Genomic DNA, 17253 nt, shown 5'->3' on the forward strand with positions numbered 1-17253 from the left:
CCCATCTCTACTACAAATACAAAAATTAGCTGGGCGTGGTGGTGCGTGCCTGTAGTCCCAGCTACTTGGGAGGCTGAGGCAGGAGAATAGCTTGAACTCGGGAGGCGGAGGTTGCAGTGAGCTGAGACTATGCCACTGGACTCCAGTTTGGGTGACAGAGTGGGACTCCATCACAAAAAAACAAAAAGCCAAAGAAAATTTGCAGAATTCTGGTACAAAATTCTTTTGGGGGACTGTGTGGTAGGGCCAGGCTCTGCCTGTTGCGAGAGACTTCTGGTGGAGGCATCTCAACTGGGCCTTGGGTCTTGGGTAAGATTCAGCCAGATGAAAAGAAAACCTGAAGATTCCACAGGCCCAGGTAAGAGCCTCCAGCTAGAATTGAAGGAAGGAGCACCGATTGAGAGTCCTGAAAGAATAAATATTTCTGACCCTTTGTCCCCACCCAGTCTCTCCAGACCTTCCATCCCAAGCCCAAACCCAACCTCTCCAATTCCTTATCTGCTTTTCTTTTCAGGCACCCTGCCCATCAAATTTGGTAACCCATAAATTTTGCTCATACTCTTATGTTCTGCTAGGCAAGTCCTGATCTGCCATCTCCATAGGCCCTAATCCTGCCCACTCACCCAGGTTTTCTAGGCCAGAATCTCTCCCCATGTAGAATACTCCAGAAGTTTTGCTTTATTTGTGACACTCTATTCAGTTGAAGTTAATTGTGTGCATATTTTATCCTCTTTATTTGACTAGAAGGTCTTTATAATCCCTTATGACCATAATTATTTTGTCTTTGGTATAACCCAGCTCTGTAACTAGCAGATACTTTATTAGGCACCCAATGAGTTTTTCCTAAACGAATGAAGTAAAGGATGAATGAATGGACTCAGTACATTGAAGGGCTTATCCAACTACTGGTTCCACTCTTAAGAACTTTGGAAAACTAGCCATGTTCTGGAATACTAATTCTCTTCAATGCCTTTCACCCCTTTTTCTATGATCCAGATTGATTCCAAAAACAATATAAGGGATCTAAGTGTCCAAGAATGACTCCTAAACCCACGCCTAAGGATTGTCTCTTTGGTTCTCTTTTTTTTTAATTTTTTTTCGAGACGGGGTTTTGCTCTTGTTGCACAGGCTGTAGTGCAATGGCGCAATCTTGGCTCACTGCAATCTCCACCTCCTGGGTTCAAGCGATTTTCCTGCCTCAGCCTCCCGAGTAGCTGAGATTACAAGCACCTGCTACCATACCTGGCTAATTTTTTTATTTTTAGTAGAGACAGGGTTTCACCATGTTGGCCAGGCTCTTCTCGACCTCCTGACCTCAGGTGATTCACCCACCTCAGCCTCCCAAAGTGCTAGGATTACAGGAATAAGCCACCACACCCAGCCTCTTTGATTCTCTTTTGCCTATCATGAAGACTACTGTTTTGTAATTAATCAGACCAACATCCACCCACACAGAATAACATTTTCCCCTTTCCATCAGCGAGCTTTTCTCCATGCTGGCCACTCAAGGCAGACAGAGAGACTGCTGCCGCCATCACTAGGGAAATAATTATGGTGTTCATGATGATTTCTTTGCAAGTACAAAGCACTAGCCCAGCCATTATCTCTCCCACTTCACTAGGACAAAGATTGCTAACCCCACTTTATAGGTGCTAAAACAGGTCCAGAGCCTTGTCAAAGGTCACTCAGTGAGCTGGTGGCAGACCTGGAAATAAGTAGCCCAGGACCCCCTATTTATTAGGCCACAGATGGAAATGCCTTCATTATGTTTTCTAGGATATGTCTAGAAAAGAGTCAACTACCTGGACTCCAGGTGAATAGAGGTAAGCACAGGGGAAGATAAGAGAAAGTGTTTGACTATAGAGTTTTTTTCTCTGCAGTGCTGCAGCAGTTGGCACTGGTTAATTCCAGAGGGTGTGTGTGTGTGTGTGTGTGTGTGTGTGTGTGTGTGCAAAATCGCATGTCCTAGATGAGGGAAGAGAGGGTGAATCCAAGGTAATACAGACACAGGTAAGCAGATGTTGCCATCTTCTCTTGAAAGTCATCTCAAACCAAATGGTAGTGTATATGAGCAGGAGAAACTCAGGAGGTTCTTCCCAGCTGTTAGGCTATATGACTCTGGAATAAGCTAGTACAAATTAGGTAGAAAGTCTTCCCTTGATAAACCCTGTTCCTGGAGCTTGGCGGAGGGAGGTCTTTCCTGGAGGTAAAGGGCTGTGGGGCTGTCTCAGGGCCTTCTGCAGCTGTGAAAATGAGAAAGCTGCTAACAGATCATCTCCAAGCCCACAGAAGCTCTGAAAGCTATGGAAACCAAGATCTGTACAGAAGCCACTTCTGGTTTCTAATGCTTGAGAAAGATGAAAAAAAAAAAATCTCCATGGAACTTCAAGAATGTTCTGAGGCCAGGCATGGTGGTTTATGCCTGTAATCCCAGCACTTTGGGAGGCCAAGGTGGGCAGATCATGTAAGCTCAGGAGTTCAAGACCAGCCTGGTCAACATGGTGAAACTGTCTCTACTAAAAATACAAAATTAGCTGGACATAGTGGTGTGTACCTGTTAACCCCAGCTACTCAAGAGGCTGAGACAGGAGAATCACTTTAATCTGGGAGGCAGAGGTTGCAGTGAGCTGAGATCGCACCATTGCACTCCAGCCCTGGCAACAAGAGCAAAACTCTGTCTCAAAGAAAAAAAAAAAAATAGAATGTTCTATGATGTGGCCATAGGTCTGTGCTGGCTAGGGCAGTGATGTCCCCTTCCCACCAAAGCCCAAGCCTTCTAGCACCATCCTAAAGCGTGGGGATCACCTCTTCACCTCAGGCCAGCTCTGGGCTGTTCCCAGCCTATACACTAGCCTCCATTAGTCTTCAACTCCGCTGAGGCCTCAGCAGCTTCCCAGTCCCACTGACGGCTGTGGGGCATAGAATGAGCAGGGGGCATAAAACCTGAGTCCAGAGAGGTAGTGGTTGCACAACATTGTGAATGCACTAAATGCCCCTGAACTGTACACTTTAAACTGGCTAATTGTGTGTTACGTGAATTTCAGTCCATTTAAAAAAAAAAAGGAGCCACCTATGAGGGTGGGGAGAGGAGCCAGGCCATGAGGATTGGAACTCCTTACAGGGAGTGGCAGTGAACAATGGGGAGGCCAGTCTGGGCCTCCCCATTCCTCCTCCAGGACCAGATGGGAACTGGGGCTAGGAAGAAAGGCCCAACTGGGGTGGCGCCACGCCGGGCTTTGGGCAGAAGAGAAGCACTCAGTGAATGTGAGGAGGCTGCAGCCGTCAGCTCATTTGCATCATAAGTGATTGGTTTTCCCTGCTCGTCCCTCATTAGGACACAATGGACAGTTGTTTGCTGGCGCAGCAGATCCATTTACCAAGGCAGAGAGAAGACAGAGCACAAGTGACCAATGGGTAATAGTGTCGAAGGGTGGGCAGCCGCCTCCCCTCCCCTGTGCTCCCAGGCCACTGGGACTCTTGTTCTCACACAATGAGAAGGGACCTTAGAAAATCACCCCTTCACTTCACAGAAGCAGAGACTGAGGTGCTGAGAGGGGGTGAGACTTGCTGTGGGCAACAGGGAGAACATGGTAAAACGAAGCGTTTTAGACTAACCTCTGGATCCTTTTTCTTCTGAGACAAGGACTGGCTCTGTCACCCAGGTTGGAGTAGTACAGTGGCACAATCTCAGCTCACTGCAACCTCTCCCAGGCTCAAGTGATCCTCCCACCTCAGCCTTCTGTGGGCCACCACACCTGGTTAATTTTTTGTAGAGACAAGGTCTCACTGTGTTGCCCATGTTGGTCTCGAACTTGTGGGCTCAAGTGATCTTCCAGCCTTGGCCTCCCAAAGTGCTAGTATTACAGGTGTGAGCCACAGCACTGGTTCTCTTTTTTTTTTTTTTTTTTTTTTTGAGATAGGGTTCTACTCTGTCACCCAGGCTGGAGTGCAGTGGTGTGATCACTGCTCACTACAGCCTCGAACTCCTGGTTCAAGTGATCCTCCCACCTCAGCCTCCTGAGTAACTAGGACTATAAGCACATGCCACCATACTTAGCCAATTTTTATTTCTTTTCTTTTTTTTTTTTGAGATGGAGTTTCGCTCTTGTTACCCAGGCTGGAATGCAATGGCGTGATCTCGGCTCACCGCAACCTCCGCCTCCTGGGTTCAGGCAATTCTTCCGCCTCAGCCTCCTGAGTAGCTGGGATTACAGGCACATGCCACTGTGCCCAGCTAATTTTTTGTGTTTTTAGTAGAGATGGGGTATCACCATGTTGACCAGGATGGTCTCGATCTCTTGACCTCATGATCCACCCGCCTCGGCCTCCCAAAGTGCTGGGATTACAGGCATGAGCCACTGCACCCAGCCTCTTTTTTCTATTTAAATTATTTTGTAGAGACGGGGTTTTACCATGTTGGTCAGGTTGGTCTCGAACTCCTGACCTTGTGGTCCACCCGCCTTGGCCTCTCAAAGTGCTGAGATTATAGGCGCCCAGCATTCTTTTTGTTTGTTTGTTTGAGATGGAGTTTCACTCTTGTTGCCCAGGCTAGAGTGCAATTGCGAGATCTCAGATCACATGGCAACCTGCACCTAACTCTACCTCCCAGGTTTAAGCTATTCTCTTGCCTCATCCTCCCTAGTAGCTGGAATTACAGGCATGTGCGCCACCACGTCAGCTAATTTTGTATTTTTAGTAGAGACGGGGTTTCTCTATGTTGGTCAGGCTGGTCTAAAACTCCCAACCTGAGGTGATCTGCCCGCCTCAGCCTCCCAAAGTGCTGGGATTACAGGCTTGAGCCACCGCACCAGCCTCTTTTTTATTTTTGTCTATAAACGGTGTCTCCCTATGTTGCCCAGGCTGGTCTCAAACTCCTGAGTTCAAGTGATTCTCCCACCTCAGCCTCCAGAGTAGCTGAGATTACAGGTATGAGCCCGCACCGGACCTGGATTCTAAACTGTCTTTGGAAGGCTTACTTTGGTCCCCACAATACCTTTTCCATGCCCCGATTCCCATGTTTGTGTGGTCTCTCTCCTGTCCCAGGGCCTTTGTTTCCATCATTCTGTCTCCTGTGTCTATTTCTTTTTCTCTGTTTCTGTTCCCCTCTATCTTTTCCTCTTGGTTTCCAGGCAGCTAGTATAATTACTAGACTTGTAATTAATCCCTGCCCTAACAAAGATGGATCTGGCAGGAGAGGCAGCAATTTAGTAAGTGTCTTGGTTTGTTTTGGGGATAGGTGGGGAGAGAAAAATATGTGTTGGGGCCTATTATAAACCAGGCACTAAGACACATGACACATTTCATCCTTTCAATCTTACAAGGTAGGTGAGGCTCAGAGAGGTTAAGTAACTTGTGCCAAGGGCACCCAGCTAGCAAATTGGAATTTCCTGACTCTGAAACCTCTGTTCTTCCATCTCACACCCTGGTCTAACACAAGGTAAGGGGCTGGTTGATTCCAGACTCAAGTGAGGCACAGCGTTGCTGAAGGAGGCCACTGTTTTGTTGCTCTCCTCTAGACAGTGGCTGCCTCCCCCCAGAACCCCCTCCTCTTCTGGGCCCCTTCTGCAGGTGTCGAAATCTCACAAATGCAAGCTTTCACCTCTGGGGAGATGGGAAGGCAGTGATCAAGAAAGAAACCTGACAAACCCAGACCAACCATGGGGGTCTCCCTCCTGGTAACACCCCTCCCGGTGGTTCCCCGTCTGCCCCTCCCCTTTGTGGGTCAAGCCTGCCAGCGTCCGTGTTTGTTTCATTGTGCTGTGGGGGAAGGGGAGAGTCAGGGGTGAGTGGGTGTCTGTGTGCATGAACATAAGGCCTCTGGGTTCATTCTGACACTGAATGAAAATCTCACCAATTATTCGTCCAATCTCATTAATATGCAGACAGACATCTGTTATTTAGAAGTCACCAACAAAGGCATTTTCTTGTGGGGAGGGGCACTAGTGTACATGGCTCTCTTGTCTCGGCTGCTGGAGAGTAGCTGCTCCGGACCTGGAGCCTCCCCTCTCTCTGACCCTCACTCGCAGCCTTGAGGAGAGCAAGTAAAGGACTGACCAGAGGAGAGCAAGTAAGTGATTGACCAGAGATGGGTGGAGATCCAGCAACCCAGCTGGAAGGAAGGACACTGGAGAGGAGCCCCCTTGTGTAGAAGAAACTAAGAACAAAACGCTAAACCCTTTCCTGGGGAAGAGAATGCAGATTGGGGGAGAGAGCTGTGGCAGGATTGCCTGACCCACTGGGAATCTCAGGGACATGACCTTTCCCCCGCACCTTCCCAGCCTGCGAGACGAGTCTGAGTGCATCTGAAGCAGGGAGAGGGTCACTATGGCAACATGAAGTCCTCACCCAGAGACTGCAGAAAAAGTAATGAGAGGAGTTCAGAAAAATGGAGACCAAGGGACCTCAGTCTTTGGAGGAGTCACTAAAGGCCCTCAGGCCCCAGGATAGGTGTGGGAACAAGTCATAACCACCTCCTGTTTCCTGTCTTCTGTCTTTCTCCAGCCTTCCAGTCCCAGCACAAAATACCCCTCCAAGAAGCCTTTCCTGATTCCCTCAGGCCCGGCTTACAAGCACTTAAGCCTTGGTGTGGTAGTTGTAAAGAACAAAGATTGGCATCAGCTCAGCAACACAATGAGGTAGATGTGGTGATCAGATCAGCCCCCCCCCTCCTTTTTTTTTTCCTGAGACGGAGTCTTGCTCCTTCACCCAGGCTGTAGTGCAGTGGGACGATCTCAGTTCACAGCATCCTCTTGCATCTGGGTTCAAGCGATTCCCCTGCCTGCCTCAGCCTCCTGAGTAGCTGGGGTTTCACCATGTTGGCCAGGATGGTCTCAATCTGCTGACCTTGTGATCTGCCCACCTCGGCCTCCCAAAGTGCTGGGATTACAGGCATGAGCCACTGTGCCCGGCTGATCAGCCCCCTTTTCTAGGTGCAAAACAGGTTCAGAGAGGTGCCGGGCCTCACCAGAGGCTCCCCAGGGAAGAAGCAGTGGAGCTCAACCCAGGCTCTGGGACTTCTGCCTCCCAATCTGAAGCTCTTCCCATGACTATCCCTCCTGGGAGGGCCAGAGTCACAATGGGAGGACCTTTGTCAGCTGAAGGGTTTCCGGGGTTCAACTGAGTCCTCTGTTCCCATTTACCCTGTCCTCGCCACTCCTCCCTCCTAGACAGGCTGATTGCCTAGGTTAAGAAGCACTAGCCTGGGTGCAGTGGCTCACATCTGTAATCCCAGAATTTTGGGAGGCTGAGGTGTATGGATCACCTGAGGGCAGGAGTTCGAGACCAGCCTGGCCAATATGATGAAACCCCGTCTCTACTAAAAATACAAAAATTAGGCCTGGCATGCTGGCTCATACCTGTAATGCCAGCACTTTACGAGGCCAAGGCGGGCAGATCACAAAGTCAAGAGATGAAGACCATCCTAGCTAACAACATGGTGAAACTCTGTTTGTACTAAAAATACAAAAATTAGCTGGGCAAGGTGGCACATGCCTATAGTCCCAGCTACTCAGGAGGCTGAAGCAGGAGAATGGCTTGAACCTGGGAGGCGGAAGTTGCAGTGAGCCAAGATCATGCCACTGCACTCCAGCCTGGTGACAGAGGGAGACTCCATCTCAAAAGAAAAATTAGCTGGGTGTGGTGGCATGCGCCAGTAATCCCAGCTACATGAGAGGCTGAGGCAAGAGAATGGCTTGAACCCGGGAGGTGGAGGTTATGATGAGCTGAGATCACACCACTGTACTCCAGCCTGAATGGCAGAGCGAGACTCTGTCTCAAAGTCTCAGAAAAACAAAAACAAACAAAAAAACAAACACTGGCATCACAGTGTGATTAGTTGTTTATTTTATTAAATGATTAACGAGGCTACATTGTTTCCCAAACCAGTGTCTAATTTGTGAGGGAAACAGCTGTGGAGAAGGAAGCTGGGTGACTCCTGCATCTGTGGTAGGGGAGGGAGTAAGGTCCCCTCCCTCCAGCCTACAGAGGCCTTTGGGGATCAGGAACAGTCCCATTTCCTCCTCCCACCCACTGAGCTCCTCAGCCCAGAGCCCTCCTCCCCAGAAATAAAACATCTGGCAACTGAGACCTGCAGAACGGGACCAAAAATCCATTCCTGGTGGCATTGAATATGTATTAAACTTTGGGGGTTCCTCCAGCTGATTGATATTTCTAATTGTGTTGCTTTAGGGGGATACTGAAATGCATTTGCATTCCCTGAGCTCACATGGCAGGAGATGGAGGTTGGAGGAAAGGGTACACAAACTCTCCACTCTACGCTTTGGTGGTTGCGGGCTTGAACCTGCTATGCACTGAGAAGCCCAAAGTGGAAAAGAGAAGCCACTCAGCTAAAAACTGCAAGTCGGTTTTTATGGCAGGTCCTGGTACGGAAAGGGTCAGTCCTCAGAGACAGATGGAGATCCACCTCACTGGACCTGGAGCCCTGCCTGCTCCTGTACCTTTAGCCCAGGACTTGGGGTCCTTGAGTCAGTCCCTAACCAGGTCTCAGTTTGAAGGAGTGGTTATCCAAGAGCACTTAATTTCAAATGTCACTGAAGTTTCCTAGACTCAGACTGGCTGAAATGGACCAGTCCCATAAGAGAGGTTGGGATAGGGGTATCTGATGAGCCAGGGAGTGGTGGGTAGGGATTTCCTTTTCTCTCAAGACTAGAACCTGGCATAAGGGAAAGGAGAAGGTATTTTTTTATTTTTTACTTTTTAATATTTTTTTTTAAGAGACTGGGTCTCACTCTGACACTCAGGCTGGAAGACAATGGCATGATCATAGCTCACTGCAGCCTCGAACTCCTGGCTTCAAGCCATCCTCCCAGCTTGGCCTCCCAAAGTGCTGGGATTATAGGTGTGAGCCACCACTGAGAAGCTATTTTAAAAGGCACATCTCAGAGCCAAATCTCCCAGCCCCAATACCTCATCCAGATAACCATCTATCCAAAAAACAAATCTGATCACTTCACCCTCTGCCTGAAATTCCTGGTGGCTCCTCACATACTCAGAATGAAACCCTGGTTCCTCTTCCCAGCCTTGTCTTCTACTCTCCCTGCCATGGGAGCCCCAACAGTGCCATGCCCGTTCTCATCCCCACGTGTTTACACATGCTGTACCCTCTGCCCAGAGTGCCTTTCCTGCCCCTTTCACACCTGGCAAACTCCTCTTCAACCCTCAGGCCCTGGCTCACAGGACTGGCTTCTCAGGCTGCAAAAGAGCTCTCATAACACCCCATACATGTACAAATATCCCTCAGCCTCCATATCCAGAGCTGTTAAACAAAATTTAAATTATAAAAAAAAAATCCCTCAGCCACGGCACCTTCACACCCGGGGTACCGCTCTTCCACATTGGGCTGGCCTCCAGAAGCTGGGAGACTGGTCCTTGGAATCTCCCAAGCCAGTGTGTGACACACAGGTGGTGTTCAGTACATATTTGCTGAATGAAGGAGGAATGGACTATAAATTTGGGTGGGATCCCACAGATAGTCCCATAAGATCAGTGTTCTCTTCCGTGTCTGGAAGAACTGGCTGGGGCTGGGGCAGGGGGTGGAGCTGGGGGAGGGAAGGGCCAGGGATGGTTCCTGGGGGAGAATGTCACCGAAAAGAGGCCAGTGGGACCAGAGCCAGGGAGGGAATACAGGACAATCTGAAACCAGACTCCCGAGAAGACAGACCAGCACTGTCTTTCCTGACAACAGGCGCTCGGCAGTCCCCTCCACCATCTTTCCTTTAAGAGACAGGGTAAGGGTAACTCTAACTTACAGTTGATGCTCCCCTGAAAGTCATCAAGGAACTCAGCATGGAAGGAGAGAAAGGTCTCTGGCCTGAGCCCCTAAGGAGACCCCAGAATCAAACTACTGACCCCTTGAGAAACTGCACGCTGTACGGGGTTAGCTTCTTTGACATGGAGACTTTTGATGCCTCCCTAACCCTGCAACCCCCAGGGCACCAGCAGGCTCCAAGCCAGGGGTACTGATGGTGAGCAGGACCCCTCCCACTAGCAGCAGGCCTGGCTGGGCTGAGAAATGCTGACTAATTGCATGTCAGCTGCTCTGAAACCCCTTAATGGCCTGAGAATTGCCCACTTCATTAACTGGGATGAACAGTCCCAGGATGTCTCCTCCCAGTTCTGGCTCCTAAAAGGACACTAATGATCCAACCTATGGCTTTGTCCTCTGCTCCACCTGTGGACATGGACAGGAAAGTTCTCCTGCTGAGGTCTAACTTTCCCTCCTACTGCTAGAGATTGGTAGATTGATTTTTTAAAAAGCAACGAAACTAAAGCCACAGCCGTTTTCCATGGACGTGGGCTTTATTGGGTGACTATGGGGGAAGGGAGGTTCTAAGGCTGGTGAACTAATGCGGGTAGGGGCTTCTCCTTGCTTTTGAATTTAGTGCATGTTGCCTAGAGGTTAAGATGTGTGAGAACAGCTGCACAAGTGAGAGGAAAAGAGAAGGTCACAGAATGGACATTTTCCTTGGGCCAGAACCAGGATATGGAGGGTGGGGGTGGAGAGGAGGGTACCCTTCACATAGGCGATTCCACTGAGGTCACTGTTTGATACCAGCTTCCCTAACCCCCACCTGCCCCATCCCAGTTCATGCCCCTGATGCCAGCCCTATTAGCTCCCTTCAACATCCACTGGAGAAGAGGAGGGAGGAGGATATGAGAAATGATACCCTTCTGCCCTCCAGCTCCCCTGTCAGAAGAATTGCTTGCTCTGCCTGCCCAGACTTCCCAGACAGGCTCAGGAGGTCAGGAAGGCTGGGGGAAGGCAGGGAAACAATTGTGTCCCTCACCACCAGCTTCACACCCTGCCCCCTCCTAGCCCCTCACATGAGGTTGCAGCTCTTGGCTCGATCCTTATGTATCTCGCCCTCATTCCCTCGGTCTGGCCGTCCTGACAGCTGAGTGGATCGCAGCATTCCCCGGCGTGAGTCAGTTCGGCGCAGCTGCCTATGGCCACGGCCAAGGGAGGCCACTGTGGCCACATGGAAGACATCCCTGACGCTGCGCTCAGAGGACCGGGAGGAGCACTCCACGTAGGACACAGCCCCCACCTGCTTGGCCAGCACAGTGCCCTGGAAAAGGAGCGCATGGGAGAAAGTTGTACGTCTTAGCCTGAAGTTTAGAAAGGGGCATGGAGGCTGACGGCTGGGGTTGAAGGTCACGGCTGGGGGCGGTCAAGGGATCAGGTCAGAGGTCACAGGCCAGGACAAGGGATGAGCCAGGTAGGGTGTTTTCAAATCAGAGACTGAAGGGGTAGAGATGACAGGTCTAGGCTGTCAGAGGTCAAGAGTCCCACCTGCTCATGTGTGACAGGGATAAGCCTCTGCTTGGAAAGCTCCCTCAGTGTGGCCAGGTCAGTCCGCATGTCCAGTTTACAGCCAACCAGCACAACCTTGGCATTGGGGCAAAACTCTTGAGTCTCTCCTTGCCACTATGTAGGAGAAGAAAAGAGAATTGCGGAGGGGTGGAGGAAGGGACAGGGTGAGCCACTGCTCCATGCCAGCAGTGTGCCCTCTCTTCCTCACAGCACGCAGAAACCATGTATCCCTCTGGACTCACCACATGAGGAAGGAGGTGAGAATGCTAGGTATGGGTTGAGAGCAGGATGGGGTGAATGGGAAGCAGGGGGAGAAGAGGGCTGGGGTGGGCCTGTGGACTCTTCTCCCATAGTGGCTATGAAGGGTCTGCCAGCCTGGAACCTTTGCCTTTCCCATACTCTCTTTCCTGGGAACAAACTTATCCTACCCTCCCCTCCCCCACCTGGGAACTGGGGCTGCCCTAGCTGACTTCTGTCCATTCACCACCAGCTTTTCTCATGGAAACAGGGGCCTGGAGAGGAGGCCACAAGGCTTTCCTGAGCTCCAGGATCAGCATTCCCATCCCATACCCTCCATCTAGGGCTCCCAACCCCAAGGAGTTGGAAAGAACAGAGGAGGAATCCTGTGTGTGCTTCTCCCTTCACTCCCCCACCTCCCTTAGCTGCTGTATCCAGCTGAGGACTTTCAGAAAGGGGGTGGCTGGGAGGGATGGGGGCTGGAGGGAGGGGTGGCAGGGATGAGAACTTCACCCGATAACCAGCTGATGGCCATACCCCAGCCATCACTCCCTCCGGGCCCATCGTGTGTCAGGACCATGGTGTCTGGTCCCCCTTGGTCTAGCTGCCCTATTTCCCCAGGCTCCCACCTTCTTGAGAACACTGTCCAGTGTTTCTGGTCGGCTAATGTCGAAGCAGATGAGCACAGCGTCAGAATCAGGATAGGCCAGAGGCCGGACGTTATCATAGTAAGAGGAACCTGAAGGAAGACAGGGCATGAGGGGCCTGAGTGGGTGGGAGGCCTGGAAGGGAATGGGAGACCTTAGAGAGCCTGGTCAAGGGATGCTGGGAGCAGAGAATGGAAAAGAGCAATCATTGATACTCATCATAGAGTCTGTGTTTCCCAAGCGAGGGAGCAGGCAGAAGGGAGGTGAGATGGTAGGAAATGGCTCTCTGCTTCCCTAGGGATTTAAAAACTAATAATTTTTAATCTTGACTGAGGTTTGGACCCCTTAGAGAAGCTCAGGAAATCTACAGACATTCTCATGAAATGTTGCATGTGCTTTCTGGGCTTTGGTAACCTAAGCCCTGAAGGGAACTCTTGAAAATAAAAACCTTCCCTGTGTCAGGTAGAGAAAAAGCAGTGACAGGGAGAGTACTCCCATCCTTCTGGGACTTGACCTCAGATTTCTAGTTCAGTTGAGAGAAATAGTCCCCCTGCCCACCCTTCACTCAAGACATTCTAAATGTCTTCTCTCTTTTTTTTTTTTTTTTCTTTTTTGAGACAGAGTCTCGCTCTGTCACCCAGCCTGGAGTGCAGTGGCTGGATCTTGGCTCACTGCAGCCTCCGCCTCCCAGGTTCCAGTGATTCTCCTGCCTCAGCCTCCTGGGTAGCTGAGATTACAAGCGCACACCATACACCCGGCTAATTTTTGTGGGTTTCACCATGTTGGCCAGTCTCAAACTCCTGACCTCAGGTAATCTGCCCACCTTGGCCTCCCAAAGTGCTGGGATTACAGATGTGAGCCACCACTAAATGTCTTTTCTAAACCCAGTCTTATCTCCTAAGAAACATGTTCCAAATTAAAAGCCATGCCTTCCCAACTTTCCCAGGTAGGCAGCACCCAGTTGAGGGGCTCAGATCCTAGGCTTTCTCCTTCAGGACATGGTTTCTGTCAGGCTCTGCACGTTCTGCCTCAGTTTCCCTGGCTTTAAGCAGAAAATTGACTTTTCCTTCCTGCTGGAATTGGATGGATGGGCTGGGCTAACCTGGAACCTGAGGATCTAGCCAAGGGAGGGGACAGAGTGGGCCACCTTGGAAGTTGGAGTGACCCCCAGGGACTTGGCTACCTGAAGTGTCCCACATGTTGAGCTCAATGCGGCGCTTGTCGATCTCAAAGCTCGCGGTGTAGTTCTCAAACACGGTGGGGACATAACTCTGCAGACACGGATGGATCCAGATGAGATCCTCTCTCCAAGTCCTCACCACAGACAAATGCCCTCCTCACTCCCACACCCGGTCCAGCCCTGCCCCTGGACACAAGTTGGTCTGGGATTGGGTAAAGCGGAGATCCCAGGAGTTCCTGCCCCCCTGCAGGATCTCTGCTAGGCTCCCAGACCTCCTCCTGGCCCTTTTTCGTCCCTTCAGCCCCCTAGTTCTTTCCCTCTCTATTGCCCAGGACCTCCGACATTCCCCTTGCCCTCCCTCCTGGATGCTCTGGTTCTCCCAAACCCCATCCATCTCACCCTGCTCCCTAATTCCTCCCACCCCAATCCTCTGCAGTCCTTCCTGAGCCCCCAACGTCTCCCCCTCGTCCTCCGAGGCCCCATCTCTTGTCCCTGGTTACCCGAGTACCCGTTCCCATCCGTCCCCAGGGCCCCTGTCACCCACCCCCAGCAGCCTTAGCGCCCCCCTCCCAAGACACCGGTCCCTCACCCCGGGATAGGCGTCCTTGGCGAACACCTGCAGCAGCGCCGTCTTGCCGCACTCCGCGTCTCCCACCACCACGATCTTGCAGCGGCCGCTCTGCCCCTCCATGGCCCCGGCTACGCGCCGGTCCCCCACGCCACCCCCCTCCCAGGCCCCGCCGCCGCCGCCTACCCCGCCGCTGCAGCTGCAGCCGCTCGGGCAGCCGACACCGGCATCTCGCGGGCTCGCGCCGAGCCCCCGCCCCGGGACTGCGGCCCCCCCTCCGCCCCGCCCCCAGCCCGGCGGCCGCGCCCCCCGGCCCCGCCTCCCACCCGCGCAGCCAGGGGGCGGGGCCCAGCAGATCTGGGCGGAGCCCTAGGAACAGAGGCCTCAGAAGCGGGGTCCAGCGCGCCTGAGGGGCCCCTGCGGGTTTGGGATCTGCCGAATAGGGCTTATAGGACTTCCTCGGAGATAAGGGCAGGGCAGAGTTCAGGCAAAGTTCTTAGGGTTAGAATGTGAGCGGCACACACGCGAAGCTGGGGCTTGCTGTGTACCCACGCGTGCACGCAAGTGTGCCCGTGCGGACAGCGCGGCGACAGCCATCCACTTCCTGAGCACGGGGGGAGAAAGATGCTAGGGGAAGAAGGGAGCTTTTTTGGTTTTCTCTACCACCTCCGCTCCTGTCCCGGCAGGAGGTCTTGGGGAAATGGGAGGGTGAACCCCAGCACACCCACCCGGACGGTGGTGACGTCATAGCTTTCCGTGTCCATGGCAACCGGCAGCCGGGTCTCGGGTTTCGTTGACTTAACCGCGGGCCTAGACCAGCAGAGAAGCATGGACGGAGTTCCTCCAGCCAAGCACTGGCTGTAAAGTTTTGGGGGCGCTGCGTCCTCTGGTGGATGCTTGGGGAGAAGGAGATGAGGCGGAAGAGAAATAACCGCCACAGTGACAGCCCTGCTCTGCTAAAGCCAGAGCTAAGCCCAAAAGTCAGGCTGGATTCAGAGTCTAACAGTTAATCAAACCACTGATACGCATTTGCATGGCATTTTTTACCTTTTATTTTATTTATTTTGAGACGAGTCTCGCTCTGTTGCCCAGGCTGGAGTGCAGTGGCGCAATCTCTGCTCACTGCAACCTCTGCCTGCCGAGTTCAAGCAATTCTCCGGCCTCAGCCTCCCGAGTAGCTGGGACTACAGACGCACGCCACCATTCCCTGCTAATTTTTGTAGGCTTTACCTTTTAAAACTGCTTTTCCGGGCGTGGTGGCTCACGCCTGTAATCCCAGCACTTTGGGAGGCCAAGGTTGGTGGATCACAAGGTCAGGAGTTTGAGACCAGCCTGGCCAATATGGTGAAAAATACAAAATTACAATACGGTGAAAAACACAAAAATTAGCTGGGCGTGGTGGCATGCACCTGTAGTCCCAGCTACATAAGACTGAGGCAGAAGAATTGCTTGAACCTGGGAGGTGGAGGCTGCAGTGAGCCGAGATGGCACCACTGCACTCCAGCCTGGCACCTTGTGACAGAGCAAGACTGTCTTAAAAAAAAAAAAGTGCTTTTTTGGCCGGATGCGGTGGCTCATACCTATAATCCCAGCACTTTGGGAGGCCGAGACAGGCGGAATACGAGGTCAAGAGTTCGAGACCAGCCTGGCCAACATAGTGAAACCTCGTCTCTACTAAAAATACAAAAATTAGCCAGGCATGGTGGCGCGTGCCTGTAGTCCCAGCTACTGGGGAGGCTGAGGCAATAACTAGAAGCCGGACACGGTGGCTCGCGCCTGTAATCTCAGCACTTTGGGAGGCGTGCTAACATGCAGGAGTTCAAGACCATCCTGGGCAACCTAGTGAGACCCTGTCTCTAGAAAAAATAAATTAAAAATTATCTAGGTTTGACCACTCTAGGCACACTGCTTATGGGGTAGCCCTGCTCTGCAAAGAGTAATAAAAAATAAAATTAGCCGGGCGTGGCAGCACAGGCCTGTGGCCCCAGCTATTCAGGAGGCTGAGGTGGGAAGATTGCTTGAGCCCGGGAGTTTCACACTGCAGGGAGCCGTGATCGCGCCACCTCGTCAGCCTGGGTGACAGAGTGAGATCCTGTATAAAAAAAAAAAAAAAAAAAAACACATAAAAACATAATCAGAGCACATAGCATCATCACTATTTTACAGAAGGGAAACTGAGGAACAGAACATTAACACCAAAGTAAGAAAGTTTTAAAGGCTTTGTCGGCCGGGTGTGGTGGCTCACGCCTGTAATCCCAGCACTTTGGGAGGCCGAGGCGGGTGGATCACGAGGTCAAGAAATCAAGAACATCCTGGTCAACATGGTGAAACCCGGTCTCTACTAAAAATACAAAAAATTAGCTGGGCATGGTGGCGCGTGCCTGTAATCCCAGCTACTCAGGAGGCCGAGGCAGGAGAATTGCCTGAACCCAGGAGGCGGAGGTTGCGGTGAGCCGAGATCGCGCCACTGCACTCTAACCTGGGTAACAAGAGCGAAACTCCGTCTCAAAATAAATAAATAAATAAATAAAGGCTTTGTCTTCATGCTCCTTCTTTGCCTCTTCAAGACCAGAGTGAATGAAGTCTCATCCTTACCTGGGGTACATAAAGGTTGAGTCAAAGCCTGAGACACAATTTAGTTGGGCTCCAGTCCACAGGTGGCTGACTCGCCAAATATGAAATCTGATGTAAGTTCAAGTTTTGGGACTGCCCCTTAACTTTTTTCTTGAGACAGAATCTAACTCGCCCAGACTGGAGTGCAGTGGCGCAATCTCTGCTCACCATAACCTCCCCTCTCAGGCTCAAGCGATTCTCCTGCCTCAGCCTCCCGAGTAGCTGGGATTACAGATGCGCGCCACTACTGCCCGGCTAATTTTTGTATTCTTAGTAAAGACGGGAGTTTCACCATGCTGGCCAGGCTGGTCTTGAACTCCTGACCTCAAATGATCCACCCGCTTTAGCCTCCCAGAGTGCTAGGATTACAGGCGTGAGCCACTGTGTCCGGCCTATCCCTTAACATAGTTTTTTTGTTTTGTTTTGTTGTTGTTTGTTTTTTGTTTTGGGACGGAATTTCGCTCGTTACCCAGACTGGAGTGCAATGGCGCGATCTCGGCTCACCGCAACCTCCGCCTTCTGGGTTCAAGCAATTCTCATGCCTCAGCCTCCCGAGTAGCTGGGACTACAGGCGCGCTCCACCATGCCCAGCTAATTTTTGTATTTTTAGTAGAGACGGTGTTTCACCTTGTTGACCAGGATGGTCTCGATCTCTTCATCTCGTGATTCACCCTCC

General features: G+C 51.5%; 1 protein-coding gene across 1 annotated transcript; it reads right to left on the reverse strand.

Annotated features, from left to right (window-relative positions):
* Nucleotides 1–7825: 7825 nt before the first annotated feature.
* On the reverse strand, nucleotides 7826–14229 carry RND2 (Rho family GTPase 2). The gene is made up of 5 exons (XM_002748018.6): nucleotides 13986–14229; nucleotides 13400–13487; nucleotides 12199–12308; nucleotides 11312–11446; nucleotides 7826–11087 (listed from the first exon to the last, which is right to left on the reverse strand). The coding sequence occupies exons 1-5, from the start codon at nucleotides 14085–14087 to the stop codon at nucleotides 10839–10841; spliced, it is 684 nt and encodes a 227-aa protein (XP_002748064.1). The 5' UTR covers nucleotides 14088–14229; the 3' UTR covers nucleotides 7826–10838.
* Between the last annotated feature and the right edge of the window lie 3024 nt (nucleotides 14230–17253).

This window comes from Callithrix jacchus, chromosome 5 (assembly GCF_049354715.1).
Source record: "Callithrix jacchus isolate 240 chromosome 5, calJac240_pri, whole genome shotgun sequence".
In the NCBI taxonomy this organism is placed as follows: domain Eukaryota; kingdom Metazoa; phylum Chordata; class Mammalia; order Primates; family Cebidae; genus Callithrix; species Callithrix jacchus.